Source organism: Eublepharis macularius, chromosome 11 (genome assembly GCF_028583425.1).
Source record: "Eublepharis macularius isolate TG4126 chromosome 11, MPM_Emac_v1.0, whole genome shotgun sequence".
In the NCBI taxonomy this organism is placed as follows: Eukaryota; Metazoa; Chordata; class Lepidosauria; order Squamata; family Eublepharidae; genus Eublepharis; species Eublepharis macularius.
Window position 1 is genome coordinate 32,197,731 of NC_072800.1, and position 27,381 is coordinate 32,225,111.

At 40.2% G+C, this 27,381-nt stretch overlaps 1 protein-coding gene across 10 annotated transcripts in view; it reads right to left on the reverse strand.

Annotated features, from left to right (window-relative positions):
- TRAK1 (trafficking kinesin protein 1) overlaps positions 1 to 27,381 on the reverse strand; it is a 157,672-nt gene that overhangs the window by 25,750 nt on the left and 104,541 nt on the right. For 9 of the 10 annotated variants that reach the window (XM_054991849.1, XM_054991848.1, XM_054991851.1 and 6 more), the window contains 9 exons: positions 16,490 to 16,566; positions 14,642 to 14,758; positions 11,878 to 11,978; positions 9,994 to 10,102; positions 8,221 to 8,299; positions 6,487 to 6,617; positions 6,250 to 6,324; positions 3,404 to 3,541; positions 1,073 to 1,149 (listed from right to left, as the gene is read on the reverse strand). In XM_054991849.1, coding sequence (XP_054847824.1) covers positions 1,073 to 1,149; positions 3,404 to 3,541; positions 6,250 to 6,324; positions 6,487 to 6,617; positions 8,221 to 8,299; positions 9,994 to 10,102; positions 11,878 to 11,978; positions 14,642 to 14,758; positions 16,490 to 16,540 — 878 coding nt within the window. In that variant the 5' untranslated portion in view covers positions 16,541 to 16,566. Of the gene's footprint in view, positions 1 to 1,072; positions 1,150 to 3,403; positions 3,542 to 6,249; positions 6,325 to 6,486; positions 6,618 to 8,220; positions 8,300 to 9,993; positions 10,103 to 11,877; positions 11,979 to 14,641; positions 14,759 to 16,445; positions 16,567 to 27,381 lie in introns of those variants that run through there. The other variant, XM_054991852.1, reaches the window with a different exon arrangement.

The following is a 27,381-nucleotide window of genomic DNA, read 5'->3' on the forward strand; positions in this document are numbered from 1 at the left end:
GATAGCTGACCAATATGTCTCACATGCCAAGGCATATGCTGCCTCATAGGGCTATTTCAGGCAGCTTTTGTGCAGTAGGCAACACATGGGCACCTGTCCTCATCTAACACTCTTACATATCTACTTCATCTATATTCAGCTTTACTTATTCCAATCATATGAACTCTTTCCCTGGGATGTGAACACAAGGGTACCAGATGGTCTGCAACCCAGAAATCAGACCACACCCAGTTCTGTCTGTCATGTTGGGTGGAACTTCAACACTTATACACTGATCTCTGTTCTAAGAAACATCTAACAAACACCATGGAGATACCATGGAAATATTCCCATCTATGAATGATCAAGGACAGTCTATTTCTCCTTTGAGCCTACTGTCCCTTGAAGCTGGTTGTGTTCTGCTAAGCTTCAGCAAAACTGTTGCATCAAGTGCCGCAAAAACCAGGTTGTTAAAAAGTAGTCATTTGGTAGTATCGTGTAGACTTCAGCTATATATAGCTCCTAAACAGCACTCTTTCACTTCATCCAGTGAATCACTAAAGTAACATGAACTTAGTTTGTAAAAAGCCCTTGAAGAAAATCGAATTCTACTTCCATTCAAGCACAAATTAATTTTTTAAAATGGAGAAAATGTTTTAATTAGCTTTTTGTTCATATTCGGCCGAGCTCAGTTCTTCCTTGAATTCTCAGCTGTGCCCAAACACTATTTTTCAAACTAATTTTCCCAAGTCGATTGTCTCCCCCCCCCCCCCCCGGCTTTTTCATGTTATATATTAAGTCCAAGAAACATTTGATCTATACTTTCCAAAACAAAGTCCTTGCATTAACACCTAAAGGAAGAGCCTGAAGCTATCTTCTCAATGACTTTCACCTCTTGCAAAGGAAACATTCCTAAATCTGAATAGGGAGTTTAGCTCTGTTTTCATAGCTTGGACAAACCAGAATACAAGTTCACAATAAACAGGATTATATAAAATTGTGGCTTCTATCTCGTGGGGCATTCATTTCTTGTTACATGGTATTTTTTCCTGTTATAATATCATGTTAATATTTTGCAATGCATTGGTCCTACGTTAAGTCAGGAGAGTCGGGATCATCCAGATGCAGCTCTTTGCGCATTGATCCTTCAATTTCTGCTGCCAAAGAATCCTGTTAAGACAATTTTAAACAGCATCTCATTAACACGTGCATCTATTTCTGTAGAGAGGCTCTTGATGGTAGCCAGGCATAGAACATTTTAAAAATGGAACTCTTATGGGCTTTGATACTTTACAAGTGAATCGGGCAGCTTGCTATTCCTGTTTTACCAGAATTGGAGATTCTGCTAAAGTAATTCATAAAAGGCAACCCCTTCCCCCATGATATGGAAAAGGCCCCTTTGATCCAGTGATGGCTAATTCTGTTTTTAAGATGAAAGATAGGCTAATTTACATTTATGTAAATTTATAATTTGGGTAGATATCCTTCAAATTAAATCACTTCATTTTTATTTGTGCTCACAAAATCTGTGCAGGAAGCAATGGCCAGAAATCAACGGTTTACACTTCCTCATATTCCCTGTATGCTCCTGTGAACCCATTCTTCTTTGGAAAAAGAAAAAGGAGGAGAGAGGTATGGGCTAAGAAGACATTTACGTAAGTAGACTGCCAAAACTTGCTGTAGCATGCAGGCTGCTATAGTATAGGAAAATCTCCCAATTGTCTACACGGACCTCAAGAAGTAGTCATCCTTATTCACCTATACTTAGGGTTACCAGATCCCCTTACCCACTCAGCGGGAGGGGAGGGACTTGACATTCACCTTTAGCAATGTCACGCTCAGGCTTGCAGGGCTACGTAATGACATAACTTCTGGTAAGTGACATTATCGTGCAGGATGGGAGCACTCTCGGGCTTTGCAGCAAGCTGATCTGGGCCTGTTTGGGGTCCAAATCACCCACTGTGAAGCACAAGAGGGGCCAGGAACCCTCTTATGCTTCACAGCAGGTCAATTTGGGTGCCAAACACTGTGAAGCATGGAGAGGGCCTGTTTCTGCACCTTTCCCACCCACCAGCCAGATTGTCCTGTGAGGGCAGGGGTTGGGAGTGGGGAATCCCCCATCCTCATGAGGCAACCTGGGATCCCTACCCATACTACTTCCTAACAAAGAATTGTTGGGTTTATTTGATGACGACGATGATAGCATTCAATTTATATACTGCCCTTCAGGACAACTTAATGCCCACTCAGAGCGGTTTACAAAGTATGCCATTATTATCCCCACAACAAAACACCCTGTGAGGTGGGTGGGGCTGAGAGAGCTCCAGTCCGCCGTGACTGGCCCAAGGTCACCCAGCTGGCTACAAGTGGAGGAGTGGGGAATCAAACCCAGCTCTCCAGATTAGAGTCCAACGCTCTTAACCACTGCACCAAACTGGCTCTCAGGCCACCACCATGTTCTACCTAAACTGCGATTTTCAGAAAATGAATGCTACTCTGGACAATCACTAAGAAATGTATATGTTCACTAAACTTCATAAGTCCAGTATGTAATGCTTATTTTGTATGTTTTTGTTTCTGTTCTGTCTCTGGTGGTGTTGTAGTTTAATGAATTTTAATTTTAAAACATCCAAAAAAATCAAATCCAAGAACTGTTTGGGGGGATTAAATTAATCATACACAAATAATATTTAACATAAATCTATTTCAATGTGTATTGTACAGCAGCTATGAGTTGGGTTTGTACAGTTGCTATTAAATATAAAACATAGTTCTGTGGCACTTTAAATACTAAAACATTTGATGTGGCACAATAAGCACTTGCCTCCTTTTGAAATTAACCCAGTTCCTGGAACACCCATTCTACTCTCAAGCATTCAGCTAATGGCCATAATTTCATTTTTTGAGGGAGCTGCTGTAGCACAGTAGTTAAGTGGCTGAATTGCGAATCAGCACTCTGCTAGTTCAACTCCCACTACTACCATGAGCTCAGTAGGGTGGCCTTGGGTAAGCCGCCCACTCCTCTCATCCCCAGCTCCCCAGCTGTATTGTGGGGATAATAGTAACACTGACTTTGTTCACAGCTCTGAGTGTGGCACTAATCTGTCTAGAAGGGTGGTATATAAGCACACTGTTATTATTATTTTCTACAGAAGTTGAATAACATTGCCATTTTTAGGGTCTTGAAATTTTTTCCTCTAAAGTGATATTTAACAAGAAGTAACACTTTTATCTTCGTAAGATTTAAAATAGGTTTATCAGCAGGTATGAACCTGAGCTTCTCCTCTATTTAACAGATTTAAATTGGTGAAACAGATTCTTCTGTCAGTGTTTACACAAACTATTTCCTTGAACTAGCCAAAGCTGCATCAGATTAAGAAGAAGTTGAGTTTTCTAGGAAGGGTTTCTTGTAAGGCTTCTTTACCATGGGGAAAAGGCCTAATGAGTGGTAACGGCGTGAGATGGCGTTTGGCATAGTCTTGTTCCGAAGGTTCTTCAGCTCCTCCTGTGCCTCATGGAGCATCTCCATGCATTCTGCGTACTTGTCTTCCAGCTCTCGTAACTGCAAGAAAGAGAATGGAAGTGACTCCTGTGTCCCTTCAGCTAGCAACATGTCGCAAACATTAACGGGAAAAACATTTCTCCAGTCTGAATGAAAGCTGTGCATTTATGAATTCTACAATCCATATGCACCATTAAGTTCAATCTGAATCTACCTTCTAGATGGTTATAACAGATGACGAAGAATAAGACTGAGGTTCCCATATGAGCTGAATAAATGTACACAAATAGCATATATCTGCCATATCATACACAAATTATTTCGCTTTTCCTAACTGTGGAGAATGATAAAAAGTGATGCAGAGCTTGATCACTGAGAGTTCTGTCTCAGCCTGTATTTGTTTCTGAGATTTCAGGAACTTTTGCCTACACATTTTCAAGCTGCTTAGTCAGCAATAAGAATTAGAATTAATTTTTATGAGTAAAACAGAAATGAAAAGAACTCTGGTCATATACATGCATTCTCTGTGGTGGCTCACACCTTATGGAACAGCCTGCCTGAAGAGATCAGGAAAGCTCTCACTCTCCTGGCTTTCCAAAAATGATGCAAAACTGAATTATTCAAGAGGGATTGTTACTCAGATAGGAGGGCTGCAATGTAAAGAAGTGGTCACAGAGAAATGCAGAGAGATGCAGTAAAGAAATAGGGACCATAGACTTTACTATGTACTATTCTTGCTTGAACTATGAGCCTACTGAGGAGTTCTATGTTTGTTTAATATGCACATCTCTTGCTTTAGAGAGCTCCATGGTGCAGAGTGGTAAGCTGCAGTACTGCAGCCCAAGCTTTGTTCACAACCTGAGTTCGATCCTGGCGGAAGCTGGGTTCAGATAGCCAGCTCAAGGTTGACTCAGCCTTCCATCCTTCCAAGGTCAGTAAAATGAGTACCCAGTTTCCTGGGGGTAAAGTGTAGATGACAGGGGAAGGCCATGGCAAATCACCCCATAAAAAGTCTGCCAAGAAAACGTTGTGATGCAACGTCCCCCCATGGGTCAGTAATGACTCAGTGCTTGCACAGGGGGCTACCTTTACCTTTTACTACCTTAGAATTGCTTATACTTTGTTTCAGCGTTTCCTCAACTCTCTATTGGATTACTGCTGGTTTTAAATCTTTGTCAATTTGCATTTATATACCCTATTACATTGTTTATTGAAATGTCATTGAAACTGATAGTACTAACTCATACTGTGCAATTAGCCCTGAGTCTCTGTGAGAAAGGCAGACTACAAATAATAAACAAACAAATAAATAAAAATATTGCTTTATTTTTTACTTATGTTACTTTTTGGGTTACATATCATTTATTCTGGGAACTCAATTCCTTGTTTCATTCACAAACAGAAGGGTTTAAAGGTTTGTCTAAGCATAGCTGATACCGCTGGACCCCCTTGTTGAGAAGCCTGCTTTTGAGAGCCTTCCTCACCTCAATTTTTCAGTTCACGCAATGCCTGAGTTGCAGGACAAGAGCCACATTTCAGATTACACCAGAGAATTATGACCAGGCTGTAGGTGAGCAAGTGGCTAAGGCATAAGGAAGTAATGTGGATCCCAAAAGAACTCTGACCCAAATCTGAACTTTCTGTGACTCATCAATGCCTCAGCCTTTATTAATGACCACAGTTTGCAGGACAATCAAAACTCTGAGACCACTCAATAAACTCTTTTACAATACAGACTTCTGCAGAAAACTAATCACTGCATCATTCATCTCCTGGCCCAATGGTATCAGGCTTTAGCCATGTAGCCACATAGATAATTCAGACCCTTTAGCTTATTAGCATTTCCCACAAAGAAAAATCCTAATCTCCCAGTAGCATCACAGATCCTAATAAATCATCCAATAGCAGGATGGACCCAGATGGCAGAATGGATCCAAAATACCCCAATGCCAAGAACAGTCCAAACAATACCAAAACAGATCCAAACATTCAGCCCAATAGCAAACCCCTCAGGAAAAAAGGATATAAATGAGCTAGCAAATTCAGTTCAAACCCACCCTAAGGATTGCTCTTCCATCACTTCAGGACAGGACCATACATACATAACAACACAGAGAAGAGTTTCAGCTCTTGGATTAGCAGTGGGAGGAGACATCCAGCTTCAATGGGAACCACTTCTGCTAGGAATGTACTAATTGATTACTTATTCCCAAATGTGTTGTAATTTTGCCTTTATCCAATTATTCCTGGTATAGTCTGTTCCCCTCATCAAGTATGTTGCACTGCCTTTTCTCCCTGCATTTGATATGCTCAATAAAGATAAAAAATCATTTACTGTCTGTGTCAGCCTTCTTTCATGATTTCACCTCAGATATCATTCTATGTTGCGCTGATCCTGTACCCCAGGTACACGTGTAAAGGCTATATGCATTTGTTACCCTAGGAACATAGCCCCTCAACAGGCATAGGACTTAATAGACAGTGGCATAGAACTGCCACTGTTGCCAAAGAAACTCTTGGCTTCTTACCCAAGAAGCTGTTAAGATTTCTAAGCGCCTCTTGCATGCACCAGTCAATGGGGGGGGGAGGGGGGGTTGGCAAACATTTTATGTTCTAATTATTTTAATCAACAAATGTGTGAAATATGACCATGAACTAGAGTAAGAGTAGACAAATCTCTATAAAAGCCTTTTAAACATGACTGTTAGCTGGGCTAAAAGCAATTGCCCAGCTTCATATTCATATAAGCATTACATTTCCATACTCACTTCAGCTGTAAGCTGCCTCTGTGCATCTTTAGCTGCTCCCAAATGTTGAACAAGTTCTTCATTTTCCACTGTACACTGAGAAAAGCCAAAACATAAACAATGCTAAACACATGAATAAGTCCACATTTTCCCCTTTGTAAATATTCAGCATTTTGGAATTAAAAGGGTTTATCGAAACAGAAGCATTAAGTAAGGATTGCAGCAGTTACTACTTCCCAGCTACTTTATGAATCTTACAGCTTTTGCCTTTTTCTGCAGATCCACTATTTGAGAGAGAAGATGGGTAATTTCTTCCTGTTGTCGAGCAGCATCTTCAGTTTTCTTAGCTAACTCTTCAGAGAGGCTGGCAATCTGGATGTTTGCATCTCCTTAAATAATTAAGAAATAGAATAATAGTTAATAATAATGGGTTGAGTCCAGCGACTCGTTTAAGTCACTGGATCCAACCCAACAACAACAGAAAAGAGTTGTGCAGGGTACCATTTGGCACACTAATGACTTGTTAAATCAATACATACAAGGTGGTTTAATAAATATAAAAAAGAGATCCATCTCTGTAACCTGGCATTAAACAGATTTTCCAGCAGTTGCAAAGCTACAAGGAATAAGTCAACCCCATTAAATGTTACTGAAATACATGCCATCACTGTAACTATAGGCAGAATGTCTTCTATCACAGAATGGAGTACATAAAAGTTATACACAAAGCATGGGATAATATGAAAAGGGCCATGCTGATGCAACTTCATCTCCCAAAGCTGACCACTGACACTAGTATGGCTGGCGAGTGCTGTCCCCTACCCCCCCCCCCCTCACACACACACTTAATAAAAATGTACTCAGATAAACTTCTGACAACTAGGTATGATCTTGTTATATTATTTTTATTTATTTATTTACTCATGTTATTTATAGTCCGCCTTTCTCACTGAGACTCAAGGCGGATCACATAGTGTGAAATCGGTACAATCAGTAGCAAGGACAAGGGTAGGCATTTTCATACAGTGTCAAGGACATTTACATAAACAATGTCATACGGTAGATTAATACAAGTTTACAGAGACATAGCAGGCTCATATCTGGTTGTCAATAGTTTATATAAGGATTTTTTTTAATGAAATGTAGGTATTTCTATAAAAATTTACTATGCATTGTGTGTGGTAAAATTGCTCTCTGAGTTAAGATAAACATTCATGAACCTCATTCTTGAAATGCTTTTACTTAGGAACATCAAGCAAAGGAAAGCAAGTGTCATGGACACTACAGACTGAAATCTCATGCAATGGAACAGCCTCCTTCCATGTCCCCCCCAATTCTGCTCTTTGAACCCTTGCAAACAACATGCACAGCTGGGGGGTGGGGGGTGGCATGGGACCAAGAAGAAATTTTGAGCAGGAGTAAATGTCACTTGTGCAAATGGAACAAAGCATAAACTCCAGTCCTAACTAAGGTTACAGGGCAATGGCTCAAAAACAGCTTTTGTCATCTTGCAATAATAATTTGAAACATATATATACCATGGGATTCAATAAATGAAAATGGCTATCTAATACATACCACAAAAATGTTATTATGCCAAGCTTGTAAAACAAAGCTACTTTGAAATAAAAGAACTACAAACTGTTGACGTGACTGGTATAAGCTGTAGTTAAGTGGGAGTACCTATTCCCTCCCCCAAGACAAATGTAAGAATACAAAAGTGAAAAAAACCCAGCTTTTAAAAAAAGGATTCAGATTACACAATTAATAGCAGTTCAGAAACCTAGAGAAATAATAATATTTCTAGAGAGAGGGCCAGTGTGCTTTAGGTCGACAACCACTGCAAGGGCTGGGACTGGTAACTTGAAAGCAGTTATACTACAGCCTGGTAATATTGCTTGGACACATGACAAAATCTCAAGAAGCCTAACACAAAAACCTTGCATCTCAATGGCCTGACTACTTTGTGACAATGGAATAAGAGAGACTTACTGAGTTCTTTCACACAGTCGTTCACAAGCTGCTGCTCTTTCTCTTCATAAGTAATGGTTTCTGTCTTCAGCTGGCAGGCCTGTTCAAAATATCAACAACAAAAAAAGGCTTGGAATCAGCATTGCTTTCAGAATCAACTCCTGCCATGTCTAGAACTACCATTTGATTTTAAAGGGGAAAGTCCTTCTTTGTACAGTTTGAGCCGTAAAGTGGGAGGAAATAATTAATTTTCTGTTCCATGAATATAAGGAACAATGACAAGTTACCACCGCTAGGTGTCATCACTTAAATCAGAAAAGCAAACAAACAAAAAACTTAGATGCTAGGGGCATACACTCTGATATAGCTGATCTAAAAATAAACCAAAAATTAGTGGTTTCAGATCAACTCTGAGATATCTGAAATGACCCCAAACACTTCAAAATTTCAGGAGTAACAAAAAATTATCTCCCAGAATTTCAGGAGTGTTTTCAGTTTCAGGCACCATGACCAAGAGGGAAAAGGTAGAAGAGGGTCTCGCTAAGCAGATAATGGGTCCGTTATTTCCATGTGGCCACTAGACCTAGCCTGCAAGACCAGGTCTACCCGATCTGCTGTTCTTTGACATCTCCAGTCACTTTAAATTTTAAAGGGCCATTATTTTCTATTTGGTAGATCCGGCTTCCCGTTTCAGAGACCAAGTCTTCCCATATAAAATAATCAGTTTAAAATTTAAAGGGAGAGGCAGTGCCAAAAACCTGTTTGGCAAGACAGCTTTCTTTCTTTCTCCCTCCCTGCTTCTGAGGGCTGGGGGAATGGGGGTGCAACGGCTAAAATGGTCCTGAATTTCAGGGACTCCCCAAATACTGAATCAGTAAGTAGACTTCTGAAATTCTGAGATTACAAAAAGCATGCCCTCCTCAAATCCAGGCCTGAAATTAATCCAAAATGTGTGATGTGCATGCCCTTAATATAAGCTAAGGAAAATGGGCTGTTAGATTAGATTTAGCAAACAGAGCCCCCCGTTTACCCTTACCCCTGGACTGCTCACTAGATTGAAACAAGACATACGGGACTTCTGTTGCATGGTCTGATCATGTTTGTTATCCTCCATCCCAGTGTCTACAGAGGTCATGGTTATTGGGTGGTGGTTTGAAGTTCCACTTTCAAGATACTGTGGAAAAGAGCACCCAGGTGTTTACTAAGATTCCTTGGAAAGCACAGACACCAAGGATCCTCTCTCCCTGGTCCATTAATGAAGACTTAACTACATTTTTCCTATAATCCCTGAACTGGAGAAATGTGAACCAGGTAATCATAGAAAATCTATTGGGAGCAATTTCCCAAGGATGTTTGAATTGCCACTTTACAATTTTAAAATGGCACTTAAAATTTTTCTCTTTTTACTTCTTGTGTTCTATTCTGTGGTTCTGTGAATGAAAATCAATACAAAACGGAATGGGGAAAGTGATTCCCAATTGATTCCCAATACTGGCAATATTTAAAAATCAGTACATGTAAACAAATCAACAGCCCATGGTAAGAAAATGCATACAGCTAAAAGGCTGTCTTCTAAATGCTGGCCAAATAAAAAATACTGGGTGTAAAATGGAATACAAGACTGCCATATACCTGGATAACGAATGATCATGTAGAGTTGCACTCTGAACTTCCACTGCCATGCCATATATAGCTTCCTGAAGTTTGCTGTGCTAATCTCATCAGTGCCGTATACTAAATTACATATTAAAAAGAGAACTTTATTATGCTGCCATTACCAAGGAAGTGTTTTACCTCTGATCTAAGCACAACATTCTCTTCTTCAAGGTCCTTTAGTTTCTTTTGAAGAGAATCCAAATGAAAATAATTCTGGACGGATGAAGATGATTCGTTTCTCTTCAACCTGGTAAGCGGTACATTAATAGGTTTATTTTCTCTACTTTTGTGTGCAGAAAGAGTGCACAGCAGATTACTAAAAACTGGAGTTGTACAAAATTCATTATTTTCCACAGGTTTCAGAAATGCAAGTTAAAACAAAACCAACTTAGCAGTTTTCTTTATTCCATCCCCTTGTAATGCTATCAAGCTACAAAACATAAAAGAAAACTGGTCTCTGCTCTCCATGTGAGATCACTTAAGGAAGTGCAGTCTTATAGTTCCATGACTGGTACAAAAGAAAGAATGTACCTATGAAAGAATGTAACAAGAAAACAGCAGGCACACAGGAGTTGCAACACTGGCAATACAGAACCACCCCCCAAACAAGATGTCATGCTTTCTTTCTTGTTGCTGTTGTTCAAGAATTAATTGAACCACTGATCATTGGCTAATGTTGTTGGGTTGCTGCTCCACATTCCTTAAAGTGATTGTGCACCGTTTAAAGCTGAGCTACTTCTGCACACAAGTGAAGTAGGCTCACATCTTGCAGAATGAAAGGCCACTACAGGGCCCTGAACAAAGATTCCATTTGCTCCTCCCCACCCTCACGCCACACTTGGGTCCCCTCACAATCAGAAGGACATATACAAGATTCTTGTTCAGAATATCGTATTTACTCAAAAGTAAGAAAACCTTGATTATAAGACAACTCACCTAAACCAAGAGAAGCCATACATAAAACCAGACAACCTTGAATTTAAGAAAACCTCCTTCCCAAAAAAGAGGTGAGCCAACCACCCAGAGGTGTCCTCCTCCAACCAGCCTCTACCTTCCCAAACCCCCCCCCCCACCTCCAAGCTGCAAGCTTTGGAAGGCTCAGTGGTCACAACAACGGTAGCCTCTGGAATTACCTCTGTGCCTCTCTGTGAAGGGAGCCCACCCTCTGCAGCCTGATTACAAGAGTTGCCTCCATCCCCCTCCCCAGCTGGTGGAGGCTGGCCTTTCTCTGGTTGAGTATTGTTTACTCTTTGGGTTACAGTAATAAAGTTTCTCCACACAGTTTCCCTTTTAAACTGAAGTTATCAGATGTTAGTTCAATACAGTTTTTATTTTACACCAGTCCTGGGGTGGTCCTCAGAGTCAAACCTCCTTTTTTTAGACAATGGGCAGGAATTATTCTTCCTTTTCTAAGAAGAAATAACCCTTCCCTTTGGCTGGAATGGAAATCTCCACTACTACTCAATTTCCTCTGAGCCAAAAACACACCCCTAGGTCTATTGTGGCTGTGTAAATAGGCTTTATAATGGGAATTCTTCTCCCTCAAACAGTGTTACAGTAGAGCAACCCCTCAGTTCAGAGGGGTACCAGTCTGACCTCCTTGGTCACATACTTACACCCACTCTCTTCAAATCCCAACTGAACTGTAAAATCCTGCCAGCAACCCTCACATTCTGAAGATGAGATTCTGCCCAGCCAATCAGAGGGAAGGGAGAAAGCCAGCCAATCCATTTCTTATTCCAGGCCACTGTCGGCTCCTCCCCCTCCAGTCTTCTGAGTGCTGCATGGTGGAAACCTCTCTGTAAATTGTATTCCATCACAGTATATATAAATAAGGATGGAAAAAATGGAGTTGAATACTGCTGGGCTGATTTTTTAAAATTCTTGGGTCTTTCTATCTACAGTAGAGTTCACCTCCACTCCCATGCCCATATGCTGGCTGCAAGCACCAAGCAGTGATGCAGATGTGGCAGAGAGATGCAAACAGGGGAGTATGACCGATTTTTCCCATCCCATACGTACGGAGTTGAACAGATGGACTCTGGTTCACTCTCTTCAGCAGCACTGGTATAAAACTGAAGCAGTTCATCTTTCATGGACAACTCATGACGCAACTGAGAAACCTGAACATGTGAAGGGAGAAAATCTGTCAACATTTGTTTGATTTAAAGTATAGGTTCAGTCAATGGGGTTACTTTCAAAGAGAAAGTCAACTGTTGTTGTGTTGGAACCATATAAAAACTTCCCTGATGATAAAAGGAAGGTTACTTGCCTTCCTCTTTTCATTCCAAGTTGACAATGTACCACTGTGTTGATCTCTCTGTGGTAAATCAAATGGCCCAATGCTGACTGAAAACAATCACAACGTGGTGATTTGCACATAAAAACTGCAGCCACTTCAAGCTAGGTTCTACAATGTGGCTCTTCATATCTAGGTGGCATTCTGAATACCAACAAAGAACTGTAAGATAAAATTATTACCCTCAAGCTAAGTTTATCTTTCAGATATAACAATATGTTTGGTATGTTTACCCCAGTAAGGTACCTTTCACCAGTATTGCCAATGCTCCTGGCTGTAATCCAAAGCTCCTTGTGCACTTAGAAAAGCTACAGATTCCTGAAAGTGTTGCTTCAACATCTCCTTTACTAGATGTGATCATCTTACCAGTCAGAAGCAGATTTTTTTTAAAAAAGAACTGTATATTAAATACCAGTACTGAAAACCTACACATGCCTGTTCTACATGGTGATTAAAAATATCCAGCTTAAAGTCTAGAAACACCTCTTCTGCTCACAACATCATATCTCTGTGTGATTTTATAAAGGCATATATGCAAGAATTCAGGAAAAGAGAACAGAGCTCATTAGTCTCTAAACCACAGTTACTCTTTTTGAGGTTAGTCTCAAAAATTGTTTTTGTTGGGATGAGCTGTTCAATGAACTATTTCACAAAGTGTTTTGCTTTAAGTGATTTTTTAAAAAAAATTCTACGTGTCTAAGAATGCATCAAGTTTCTGGCTATGCAAGTTGTGCTACATTTCAGAAAGATGTTATGCTGGGCCGAGCCCAAATAAAGGAAGATTTGAAGAAGAAAGCAATTATTCTCACTCTTACATTTCCCTCAGTTTCCCCCTCTATTTCTGACTATTCTTAGTGTCTTTCCAGTTGGCCCTTGTGCTGCTCTATTTGCAACTCAAAACCTGATTTACACCAAATCCTGTGTTTTTTTAACAGCTCAGAGTTACCATGTTTCAAAACAGGTTTTCAAAATTTGTCAAACTCAAAACTAATTTAACAACCTGTGGTGAACACTTCCCCCCCAAAATTTAGAAAAACATGGCAAATCAGAGGCAAAATACTTTTATAGCTATGGTATAGCTACTAAAACTTATTTTTTAAATATCCTTGCCTGTTGAAAATGTGGCACACATAAAAACATGCTTCTAATCATCTTAATAATTACAATGAGACATACAAAAGTACACAGGCTCAATGTCATTATGTCCAAATACTGTGAAATGATTGGCACTTTGATACAAAAGGCACCCAATTAGATGGTCCAAAGAATTCCTAGTGCTGAAATTGACTGAAGAAATGGTAAAGAGTGTCTCTAAAAAACATACAAAATAGTTCACTAAGACTTTGTTGTTGTTCTATTTTACTTCTGTACATTGTTTTTGTTTGTTTGGTTGGTTGGTTTTTTTAAAAAAATAAAAAAATTGTTAAAAAAAACATACAAAAGGACTTCTAGAAAACAAAACTTAACAATTAAGTATAGCAGCCTTAAACAAGAGAGAGCAAAACCAAAAAGACACATGTTTAATGTTGTTCCTAGATCATATTGAAAAGGTGGGAGTAGGCTTGATGCCGTAATCACATACGTCACCAAGACACAACTACTTTCCTGTTAAATACTGGAATACAGTGAAGACTATTGGTCTTTGCTAAGAGGACATATTGTGCTATCATAATACTAAAAAGGCATATTCTGCTCTCACAGGAAATTTACAATCAAAAGAATCAATTTACAATTCACAAACCAGAAACTTAAGCTGATTGTGTATACAATATGGTGTTTACTCCAATAAAATCATCTCATTTTCTTTAGTGTCTTACAATGTGTGTGAGTCTGTTTTCATAATTTACTACTACCGAAAAGAGCTGTACAGGGTAGAAGTTAGTAGCACTTTCTACCTCAAAAATTAGTTAAATTGGCAATTTATACTGTGCATAATTCTGCACCTTCATCTGAAAAGCATGGGGCAGGCAACTACACATTACTAGAAGTTCAAATAATCGGGCATGTGAAAGTCTTCTGGACCTACCTTGCTCAATCCCCATGGCTACAAAATAGGATGGCCTTTGAAATTATTCGTGTTTCCTGATGTTACATGCCCAGGAAATGGCTATGAACAAGTGGACAAGTAATCAGCATCCAATTACCAGACTTCATTGAGCCACATTGGGGAGAAGATGATGAAGAAGACGTTTGGGAAAATTTGCATAGTTATGGGAATAAGGAATCATTTGGGACAGGAGAAGGCTCTCCTATTGAGTGAGGCTTCACAAGTCATCGAGTCAAGCTATTTGGTAAAAGAAGCTATGGAAGGTCAACTAGCTCAAGGATCCATTTTGTTCCAAGTTTCATCTCTATAGAATACTACAGAACAGATAAGGGCAAAACAGCAAGACATGAGGGCAAAGAGAATTAAACAGGTTTGGCTTAGGGAAAAGAGGGGGAAGATTTTCTTAATCAGAAACATTCAGCGTATGTGATTGTCTTTACCTCTTCCCGGATATGTTCTACTTGTTCTTCAAGAAGTTCATTTCTCTCAGTTAGAGATTTATTCTTCTTTAGTAATGATTGGCCAATCCGAGCTGCTAATTCCAAATCTCGCTCTTTCTATTAAAAAAGGAAAGGGGAAAAACAACTGGTCTCAATTATTTGCTCACTTAGAAAATAACTACCTTTTGAAAGCACAAGAAGGTTATATCTATGCTCTAGGAAAAACAAGAATGACTGCTTTTCAAAACAAAGAAACCAATAATTTGTGCTCATTCTCTTTTCTTCTTGTTGTACAGGAGACACCCATAATTCAAGCAAAGCAGATATATACCATAAACTGACTACAGATTTTTTTAAAGCCTGTACCCCTTTATTCAGGTGTGAGAAAGTTTGAAAACTGTTAGCAGTTGTTTTTAAAGTATGTACAGTAAGAGTAGGAAATTCATATTAATTTTTTTTTTAATTTAGTATTTATACAGCATTCTTCCTAAGTGTTCAAAGCACATTGCAACCCCAGCCAGAATGAAGAGACAGACACAGGCTTGGAACTAAAGGGCCATTTATTAACATGACCATAAACTTCAAAGCACATATGTTCCATTATCTTAGCAATTCTTGCAACCATCTTGCAAAGTAAGGCAGTATCATTCCAGGACAGCAAGTGTGGGATTGATACTACGGTATGATTCTAAAAGGAATCATTCTAATCTAAATCCACTGAATTCAATAGGCTTAGCAGAGTGCCTTTTTAGGATTACATTCCCAGTGGCATGGTCAAGTACATCCACTGAGCACCTGGATGAATTGATTCGAGATGAGAACCAGGTTTTCAGAGCTCATGTATTTGAGTACTGTTACAATGAAGGAGAGAATGCCAACATGCAACAAAAACGTTTCCACAACTGAGATGCAAGAAGAGGAGGCAGCAGCAGGTTGTGGCCAAAGATTGGGGTGTGCGTGTGTGTGTTTCAGACATATTTATTATGTAAGAAGCTGGGTTCCATTTTCTGCTTTTGTATTTGAACGTGCTCAGCACCATACTTTCAAATACTAATTTGAGGAGATTTTCGTAACTGCTAATTTTGAGTTTCTTATTCCTTAATAATGAACTTACAGGAGATTACAATTAGTGATGAAAATTTGATGGATGCAGCTGAACTAGTTCTTCAATCACTGGCAAATCTTGGTCCTAGACTTGTTTACTCCTAAACCTTGACGATTTCATTAATTCCTGGTTAAAGTGCAATCCTAATACTGGATGTCTTAAGGAAAGAACAATCCTAATCCAGTTAGTTGCAATTAAGTCACTTTGAAATTAATGGAACAAATTAGTTATGGACATTCTAAGACCTGTTGTTTTTAAAGGGGCTTAGTCGCAACTAACATTAGCCAAATTGCTTTCTATGTTGGTGGTTGTGTAATTTGATACCCGACATAAAAATTTTTATGTGTGGTCATTTGGTGTGGCTACGCTAAAAATGTAAACACTTGTAAAGGTGCATTAGGGTGATGATGTGGGTTTTTGATGTCCATGAACACAATCAGCACAATGCATCAAGATTTCCACAACTTGGTCACAGATAAATAGGACTTCATTTGCTGTGACTAAAATCTATCTAGTTGTTTTCAACAAGATTTAGATACAAGTAACATTCACTGGGTTGTGCCTGCTACCAGCACAAGAAACAACACAAAAACCTTGTATTAACGATTTAAACAAAAATTCTTATGTGCATACAGAACATATATATCAACCTGGCTGGAAAATAATGGTTTCAGAAGAAGTTTTCCAAAGGAAGCTTACCATGTTAAAACTAAATATATCTTGTGTGAACATGGAATACTTGCCTCCTCAAGAAGACGTGTAACAGCATCAATGTCATTGTATGTTTTAGTCATCTGGCCCACTCTTTCAGCACATAAAACTGTAAAGAAATAAAGGGAAATATTCATGTTATTTCCCACTGAATGGCAGAAATTCAGAACATTTTATATAAACATGCATTTTTAGTGAAAAAAACAGCATTGTGTTCATTCTTCATCAAATCACGAAGTAATAGATCACATCTCAAAATTACCTAAGGCTGAATCCTACACATTTCCCCAAAGCTAAACCCCTGATATTCAACAGGACAGACTCTTAAGAATGCATAGGATTAGCATTTTACTCTTTTAACAATGTTAGAATGGTCAGTGGAATTTAATTTAAAAAAATCCCAGACTAAAAACTCAGTTCTACATAGTAATCAATGGTACTTATATAGTATAACTGAGACCAAGACGACACCACTGCGCTAATCTGGCCAGTGCATCGGACTGCAAATGTTTTCTGAAGCCTGTGTGTTCTACAGATATGTAGTTTCATACCCAGGCCTGCCCTTGTACTATGTTAATGTTCCCATTCAACAATCCATGGAAAGACTGCGAAGTCCTATCCTTAGCATTATCTTGTTTGTCTTTTTGTTTTCACCAATACAGCGTGTTGCTGCATGTGCAGAGCAAGCAGCCTGTCGTAAAAACTCCTTGAGAAGAATCCTGTTAACATGACGAACAAGCACACAGCATCATCCTTCTCTGGTTGCTTGCACGCTGCATGACCTTGACTGTGTATTGACACTATTTTAAAAATACAGGAACATCCAAACTCCATTTCTTCAGAACTCATTATACAAATATCAAAGTAGCACGTACCAATGCTTATCAATTTTCTCCCAGGCTAGTGACCTTGCTCTGCCCATGGGAGTGTCACTGTGCTGAGTAGATGTTTGGGTCACAACTCACAGTGATTGTAGCTGCAGTTGCTAAAGAAAAATCTAGTTTGCATAGCCACAGAGTCATGGTGGGACTGTGCCCTTCCTCAAGAGGAGATTGCAGCTGACAGGCCAAATACAGGTCAACACTGGAGGAAAGTACACTCTGGCCTAGGGAGCAGTGTGGAAAACTATTGTTTCTTTTAACGTCTTTGCATTTCCATTAGTTTTTTTTATTAGTATGTACTTTGTCAGGAGACTTTGGACTGTTATACAGGGGAGAGAAAGTTTGTAATTTGTAATAGAGACCTACATTAGCACTGTAAAACTTCAGTTGCTTACACAATTCACAGCGCTACTTAAATGGCTGAAATTCTGTCATGTTCAAATACATGTGGGTTGCATGATGTGCCACCACATGTGACGACGGCACATCGGTTTATATTTTTTTCCACGTGTCTACATCAAGCTACATTTGGAATTTTATTATTATTCGAAAGTCTCAGATTCACTGGAAGCATTTCAGTTTTGAGTTCAAAGGCCTACTGCAGACTATTCTGCAAGGAATACAAAACACAGAAATAAGGGAGTTCTAAAAATAGAGCAAGTGTTGTTGTCACTTCTGGGCAGGGCTTTTTTTCTGGGAAAAGAGGTGGTGGAACTCAGTGGGTTGCCCTTGGAGAAAATGGTCACATGGCTGGTGGCCCCACCCCCAGATCTCCAGACAGAGGGGAGCTTAGATTGCCCTCCACGCTACAGCACGGAGGGCAATCTAAGCTCCCCTCTGTCTGGAGATCAGGGGGCGGGGTCACCAGCCATGTGACCATTTTCAAGAGGTTCCGGAACTCCGTTCCCCCACCTTCCTGCTGAAAAAAAGCCCTGCTTCTGGGAGACATTCAGTGAGCGGTCTCTCTGATGGCACTGGACTGAGGTGGGATTCCACACCATTTGTCATGGAACAATTGACACTTCCTATGTTATTATTATGTGATTATGTCTCCAGAGAAGACAGTGGGACCTAGGTGGGTCTATGGTTCTCTTTACTCTAATTCCCAGATGGCATTTAGGTCTGAAAATGAAAGGCTATCAAGATTTCAGCAAATATTAAATACAAAATGCTCATGGCAAAAGCACTGGATATATACTTCTTTACCATTTTTCCATATAAAAGCACCAATTGTTAAAATCTATAGTATAAACTTGCCATTAACAATGCTTTGGGTTGGTCAGTGAATCATTTCAAATGATCAAACACCACAATACTTGGTAGTGGTGATGCTAAGCTATGAAAAAGCTCTCTAATGCCACACTCCACACATACCCACAGGTCATAATGCTAATATAATTAAATATAATTGATTACCAATGGTGGAAGGAGAAAATAAATCACCTTCCAAGTTTAAATGACCAGCTAGAAAAATGCTTCCAGTGCTCTTTTATAATGACTTAATATAAACATCAACATGTTTGGACAGATATTATTAATACAGAACATGCATAACATCACTTTTCCTCTTCCCAGGGCAGAATTGCTTTAAACAAATTGGAACTTAATTTGTTTTTAATGAATTAAACCATGTTAGAACAACAAAATCTGTAATGTCCATCTCAAAATTAATTGAAATTCTGAAAAGATAAATTCAGCGTGGAGAACAATCTGCCTTACAGCACTTTTCCACTCAGAAAACAAATTTAATTAGCTACAGGTAATAACTTTACAAATCTCACACATCCCTGAAATACATGCTGCAACTATAAAATGTCGAGAGGAAATGCATTTTACAAGTATTGTGTATGTTTCTTCACTAAGATCCTCACTGACTAAAACTTCTCTCTGCTTTTAGGAGAAATCACACAACAAATGCCTTTAAAAAACTCAAAATGGATATTCTCTCTTCTGAAAAACACTATAATCAGCTTGCTTCCCCTACAAAGACAGATTTAGGTATTGTCTAGTCATATACAGAAAAGCCAGTGTGGTATAGTGAGTAATTGCTGGATTAGGCCATGGGGAATCTCAGGTTCAAATTCTCATTCCCCATGAAACTCAGCGGCTCCCGTCAGGTCAGTCATTTTCTCATGTTTGTTGTGGGGATAAAATGGAGAAGAGAACCAAATACGCTGCACTGAGTTTCACGGCAGAAGAGTGGACTACAAAAGTAGTAAGGCACTTCTAGAACTGGTGGAGAAAGTCAACAGGCATACACTTCTGTTTCTTAGCTATGGTTACATGCTTGCTTCAGTTGGGAAAGGGGAACAATGAAACACAGAAGACGACAAAAAGAATCCTCATGAGTTCTAGTCACCGTTGGGAGGCGAATTCACATAACTTTGGGTCGGAAGGGATCTGAAGAGATCTGGCACAATTTCCTAACCCAGCAGGATTCGCCACAGCCTCCTGAATATCATTCCTAAGAAATGAGCCCATATAAAAGGGAGGAATACAGCCTATATTCATCTAGATAACAACAGATAAGACTGAGGCAAACAATCCAAAAGCGTCTGGCATGCTGCCCTCTTATCTTTCCTTTGCCTTCCCAATCCAGCCAGCACAGCTTGTTCTCCTACCCATTGAGGGCAGACTGGAAGTCCAAATGGATCTGGAAAGGGGCCACGCCCCCTCCACCCCCACCTCACGAGGAACTGAAAAGTTAGCTGGAGAGAAAGGTGATGCCACTGCACGCCTTCTTACCAGCTTCACACCGCCCAGGCCAGTAGTGCAAAGACAGGCATTCCCATGTTTCTGTTCTCCAGACACATTACACCTCAGCTGGCGCAGGCTAAGGTGAAGCTAAGCACTGCTGTACCTGTGCTCCTCTTATGCCAGCAGCACCCATACGCCTCCTCACGAGTGGGAGTGGATGGGGCTTAGGGCAACGGTCCACTGGGATTTCCTCCCAGTAAATCAAATTGTTGGGTTGCTCTTGCACTTGATCACCATGCTCCATAATTGAAATGCCTGCTTCACATCTGTCTATGTTGTCTCCATAAACAGGGGATGAGTTTTGTTGCCTGAAACTGATGAAGCCATAGTGTCACTGGATAGGTTAATTTAATTAAATAATGGTATTTTCATGCCTACTACAGTGGAGTAAGAATTGTACTTGCTCTGTTCTCTGTTGCATTTCATGATGCAGTTGGCCTCTTCATCCATTGGCCTTTTCCCTACATTTCCCATAATGTGTTACAGCCTCTCTCTGTGCACCACATTCTTTACAAAGCATTTTTGCCATCTTTCAGTTTAAATTTTGGCCCTGTCACCCGGATGCAGTCACATGTGTGGTGTGACCAACACAGCTGCACTAGCTACCTTCTGAAGAACTAGTGTCTTGCCATGTTGTCTTTAACTGAAATCTTACCATAACTGAGCCAACTGTATAACTGGGTTCAGTGAACTGTGTCTCTGTTGGTCTCTGTGATGGACACACTGCCTTGATACCCTTTTGTGTTTTTCTGCCCATTAATACATTAAGTAAATGGCTTGCACAACTTTATGGGCTTCCATTCCAATATAGCTTTTGTACTATGAAGAGTTTTCTAACAACTAAAGCTGCAGGCTAATGTGCTGCTAATACACTGATCACTGCATCTAGTTCTTAACTATGACTCTGCTAAAATATGATCAGTGAAATCAAACCTTAGAACATATTTTCTATCAAATTGAAACAATCTATTTTGCATTTGTATAGAGAAGTATAATTTTTGTAATGTGAATGAATGCTCTTATTAAAAAATTAAAACAGATGTTTGTCCTGCTATAAATCTGTGTCTATAAAGCTCATAATATGATGCATCTGCAAAAACAGCATGCAGTAAAAGCTCTTCTGGGCACCAAAGTCCCCAGAAGAAAGCAGAAACAGTGAGAAGACAAAATGTTTATGCACTGTCAGCAAAGTCACATCTGAATACTATTTTAGACTACAATAATTTGGTTGAAAGCCTCCAAACAATTCTTCTATTAAAAAAAAAGTACAGCAGATACAATGAAAATTCTTTCTGAAATGGCCCCAGACACCTGAGGGAGCAACTTCTAACATAAGCTCTTACCCCTTCTAAGATCAAATAAAGTTCATCTCCTGATGAGAGGGCTCTCTCAAAGGTGGTCCCTAAATTATGAACCCAATTGCTCAGGGGGATCTGCCAGATTTGGGGTCTGGCCCTTTAAAGCTGGCTTTAAAGAGCTTTTTTTTAAATTTAGGCAAGTATTTTACAATTACTTGTTTGCTTTTACTAGATACACTAATGTTTTTTCCACTTATCTCTTTCAGATCATTTTATTGATGCTGTAATTGTATTTTGGTTTACTTTTGATTCCTCCTTGTCTTGAGAATCATTACACTGAAAGAGAAAGCTATATTTTCTAAACGAATTGGGAAGGACATAATGAAGAAAGGGCACAAGAAAAACTGTGTCAAGTAGACACAGGAGTATAATGAAATATAAATCATACAGACTGTACTGAATACATTGTACAATCATGCATAAAGAGATTTTTCTAATCATGTGTTCATTTTTAAGTTCTTGCTTTAGTTATCAGTAGAGTAGGAAGAAAACTCTAGTTTCAAGAGATACAATGCCGATTTCACTGTAGCATCGCTCTAAAAAAGCACATGAATAGCAAGCCATGTTCATCTTCAGAGAGAGAGAGAGAGAGAGAGAGAGAGAGAGAGAGAGAGAGAGAGAGAGTGAGTATCTTCCCTCAGTCTGTCAAGTTTTCTACCTGAAAGCTCTTCCCTGTATCTATTTCTAAAGGAATCGCAGCTCATTATAGAGATGGTATAACAAATGAAGGGCATGGTATTTCAAGTCCAGGAACGCTGGCCTCTTTTCAATACTTGAAAAACAAGAGCATATTTTGATCAGTGTAGTAAGAACAGGGTGGGATACATAATTAAACAGCACGACCTAAAAACCAAATAGTATGTTGAAAACGGTCTCAATTCTTCCTGCAAAAGTTGTTGGAAAGCATTGACAAAATTCAAGAATTTTTTTTAAAAATAACTATATTTGGGCAGGTGCAGGGCTTTTTTTCTGCTGAAACGCTCAGGAACGGTGTTCTGGCACCTCTCTGTGTGTGGTGGCCCCACCCCCTGATCTTCAGAAGGAGATCAGTTCCTCTGGAGCAAAGTTAAGCCTGCTCCTGAGTGGGGGGGGGGAGCACACACAGTGGGAGGGTGGCAGAAAGGCCTAGATGAGGCCACTGCCAATTGGGGGAGCACTCCCCCGCTCGGCAGCAGCCTGATCCAGGCCAAATCAGGCCCAATGCTGGCCGTTTCAAGCCCCAAATCGGCCAAAACGGCCTGGTAATGAACGCTGCCAGGTGGTGGAGTGCTCTGCCATGCAGCAGTAGCCTGTTCTAGTTTGGGCCCGAAACAGCCAGGATCGGGCACAAAACAGGCAGGATCAGGCTGCTGCCAGGTGGGGGAGTACTCTCCTGTGCTGCAGCAGCCTGTTCCAGGCCGTTTTGGGCCTGATCCTGGCCATTTCAGGCCTAAACTGGGACAAAACAGTCCTGAAACGGCGAGGATCGGGCCACTTCTGGGTGGGAAAGTGCTCTCCTGCGTGGCAACGGCCATTCCAGGCCCAATTTGGGCCCGAATCAGGCCACTGCTGGGTGGGGGAGTGCTCCCTTGCGCCGCCACAGCAACCCGTTCTGAGCTGACTGAAGCCAGATCCAGGCTGAATCAGGCCTTCCATGGAGCACAGGATCACTCCCGGGGCGGCCACAGCCTGCGTAATGATGTCACTTCCCAGAAGTGATGTCATTGCACAGTCTCAGGGGTGCGCACGTGCTGCATGCATGTAGTAATGGGGGCGCCACTTCTTCCCAGGAATTGCCCTGGGTGAGAGTCCCTCGGCCTCTTTCCCCAGAAAAAAAGCCTTGGGCAGGTGTATTGCAAACCGATTTGAGTGATTGACAAGAAGGATAAGAACAACTAAAGGTATCCTTTTCTTCATGCTCTTGACCATTTGCAAGAATGATATAGAACAAGATACAGAACAACAGCTTCTTTTAATAAACCACAAATAGACAAGAACGTCTGAAATAACTGCTCTTTATAGGGCAAGTTTCTGTCATGCTCTATGGAGAGATCTTAAACTATGTCATGGCGCATCAGTTTCTGTGCACTGGGGGCTTTCTGGTGGTTTTGTTTATTGCTGTGTGCTATTGGAGATGATTACCTCAGCTGTGTTTCAAATTATACATTTCATTATACTACAAATTCCATTTTCATGGTAATGTATACACCTTATTATTGTTTGACGAAACCATTTTTGCTGCAGTTCCTTAACATTCTGTAATCTAATAGTTCATGACTCCTAACCCCACAACTCAAGGGGCTGAATATGCCTCATGTAGCAACTAGTTCTGCCTGCCTCTCCTGTAGTACAGAAAAATGTCACAGAAGGCACTGGACTGCTGCTCAGGGGAGCAGCTTCCTTAGAGCTTTCTGGGAGCTGTGGGAATATATACAATTTTTATTTATTTACTTTGGACTTTTATGCCGCCCTCCCTGCAAGCGAGCTCAGGGCGGATTACATCAGTTAAAACACATCATACAATGTATACATAATAAAAACAAAAAAACATTTTAAAAATTTCAAAGAACCCATCATACAGTATAATATAACAGATGGCAAGATGGCAGCAGTCAGTATTCGCTAATTTAAAAGGCCGGGTGGTGGATAGCCCCAGTGGGGAGGGTTTGGATCTTTCTTTTCTTCTCTTTCCAGGCTGGTGGAGGTCTAGCCCAGCCTCAACCATATGCCTGGTGGAACATCTCTGTCTTACATGCCCAGCGGAAAGATAGTAGGTCCTTCCAGGCCCTAGTCTCAGTAGACAGAGTTCCACCAGGTTGGAGGCAGGACTGAAAAAGCCCTGGCTCTGGATGAGGCACAGTAGGCCTCCCTGGGGCCAGGGACCACCAATAATTGTTTCTCACTTGATCGGGGCATCCCCTGGGGTGCACGTGGGGAGAGGCAGTCCTGCAGATACAATGGTCCCCCTGTCCGCTTAGGGCTTTATAGGTTAGTACCAAAACCTTGAATCTGATTCGGTACTCCACTGGCAGCCCATGCAGCTGGCATAGAACAGACATTATATGCCCTCCACTTGGCACTCCCACAATAACACACGCCGCTGCATTTTGAACCAGCTGTAATCTCCGGATCAGACTCAAGGGACAACTGCACAACTCATGATCATCACAAATACCACTGAGTGGAATGGAGAACTGTTACTAACCAAAGGCCGCATTAACTGCTTTGGTAGCTCTCTCTCTCTCTACACACACTCAAAATAATGAGGAATAGAGAATACAAGAGGACTCAGCGACCAATAGCATTACAAACAACGACCCTGACTGTCAATACTCTTGTCATTTTCTGCCTCACACGGAGAGAACACTGAAAAAATATTGATACAGTGAATTGCATACACAGAGTTAAGTAGATATGGCTATATGAACAGCATTATCAGATATGTTTTAAAACATTTCGCACTTAATCTAATTGTATAGCTTGTAGAGCCTTGTCACTGTAGGTGTTTTAATTTTGCTACCTAATCTTTAAAAAGATGTTGCTACCACAAGTCACCCACAGTGCACTTCAATAGTTTGCATTAAGGGAGGCCCCGAGATTAGATACTATGCTTGATACTTTGTGAACTTATGTTTGTTAAAAAGGAGAAAGGATTTATAAATAAGTCAAGGGATGGCTTGAGCCAACTGTGTTTTTTAAAGTGTTTGTTTCAAGGAGGTTGTTTCAAAGAGAAACCCAGCAAGCACAATTTTAAAAACTCATGAAGCAAAATGCGGAGTGCCAACCCACACGTGCTTTGCACCATAATTCTAGTTGAGTCAAGCACTGATCATTGTGCCTTTCTCTCGACAGGCAGTTTGCTTGCCAAATCTCAGGAGACAAGACTTAATTTACTGATAAGAATTATGACAGGGGTATAAAAAAAAATCAGCCAAAGGATTTGCTCTTTGTACAAATAAAGGTACAAATCCAACACGTCAAATGCCACGTATTCTGTCTACAGTAAGGGTTTTCAAATTCTGTCAGAATGTGTAAATACATACAGAAATAAAATGTGTGTGATCGGTTTTATATTTGAAGCTTTAGTGATATGATCATTTTTGATCAGGAGGTGACTTTCCCAACACATTACATACTGGATTTTACTGCTTTGGACAACATCTTCACCATGCAAAGACTACAACCTGTCCATGTTAAATTAACTAGATAAACTAAATTTAAGGAAAACAAAGAGTCAAGATAAAAGGCAATTGTTATTTTTGTCTAGGGTACAACAGCCGAAGTTTAAAAGAAAGATGGATGTAAGATCAGTGTGGAAATGCTTCTTTGAAGGGCAAAAGGTTTGAAAACCAGGGTTTGTATTTTGAGTGAGCAAACAGCTCTTAGAAAGGGATTAATCAATTCCCCACGGTCACCCCTACCATTTTTAATAATGGTATAGGAGAGGAGGTTTCAGTAGTTGTAGCTTGTCATGTCACTGAATGCAGAGTTCTTAATGCTGGGGCTGTTAAGAGTTTGCACTTCTAACCCCTAACAGTACAGAAGCACACACGGAAAAAACAAACACACACAACGCGCAGCTGTCCCAAGACAGAGCAGCCCATGGCCAAAGGCAGCTCATTCCCACTAGAGTTTTGTATAAGCAGCAGGCCTGCATTTAAGGGTTTACCCTCATTCTGCTTCTTAGCCACATTAACCAAACTTTTGTTCAACATGGTCCACTTTCCCCTCCCTCAGATTATTGGGAAGGGTTACAGACCTGATGGTTCTGTAGCTGTATTTCCCTCTCTTTCTCTCTCCCATATCCTCCCCTCAACCCCAGTTTTTCTTCGTGACTGTAAACAAAATCTTTTGCTTTCTATATCTGCCTCATCTTGAATAAATAGTAGCAGTAAAATCATTTCCATCTGTTGAAGCAGCTTCTGAAAAGGGTTGAAGTATAAGACTTCCACTGAAAGGCATCTTTCTTTTACTGTTATTTTAAGCTACGTAAACTGCCTGGGAGATCAGTTGACCAAAAGGCAGAGCATGAAGCTTGAAAAAAAAATACAGGAGCAAAAACACCGGGTGAGGTAACATGCATTTCATTTAAATCAGAGGGAATACAACATGCATCAAAAAGAGGCTTGATTTATCATGTGTGATTAAAGTAATAGTAAAGATTGCCAAACATTTGTGATTTCACAAAGTTTACTACTGTTTATACTGGTTGACGAGCGTTTGAAGTCAGACTCAAGATTAATTTATTATCCCAATGCTAGGTGTTACATACTATTCTTTAGAAACCTACTTTCAGTGTTCTCTAAACAACAAAGTTTACCCCCCACCCGACCCATGCTCTAGAGTTATCTTTTATCTTTCAGTCTGGATGGGGAAGTAAGGTAGCAGCAAACCAGGCATTTCTCCAAACAGATTCTACATGAGGACTATGAGTTGCTTTGTTCCTCTGCTCCATCAACCACATTAATTGTTCTAGTCAAGGAAATGTGTGCAAAGAACTCCCAGTCATCAGCTCATTAATTATTTTACTCTGCTCTCTTGCAAGCGATAGTCTGCTGAGTGGCATAAGAACCATTGTACAAAGTGCTGGATGTCCATTAACAGGGGCATTTCATAAGGCACGCTGGGTATATAAGCCTAAAAACCACAGCACACTTGATACTCAGAACCAACTTAAAACTCATATACTAGGAAAAAGGGGTGTAGAAGGTCCAGAATGCCAAGGATCTTTTTGCTTGTACTCTCACACCCTCCTGGAGTTTGATTCTTGCCAGAGAATATTGCTCCTGCAAAGAAGCTGCCTCTCCTACCTTGATTCAAAGACAGAGGTATTTTACCTTCATAGCATTAAGAGATGGAAGACTAAAAACATCCTACAACTTTCCTTTAATCTCTCTTTATTCAGTTCAGTTGTGATAGATTCAAAATTAAGGGTTGAGAAAACAATAC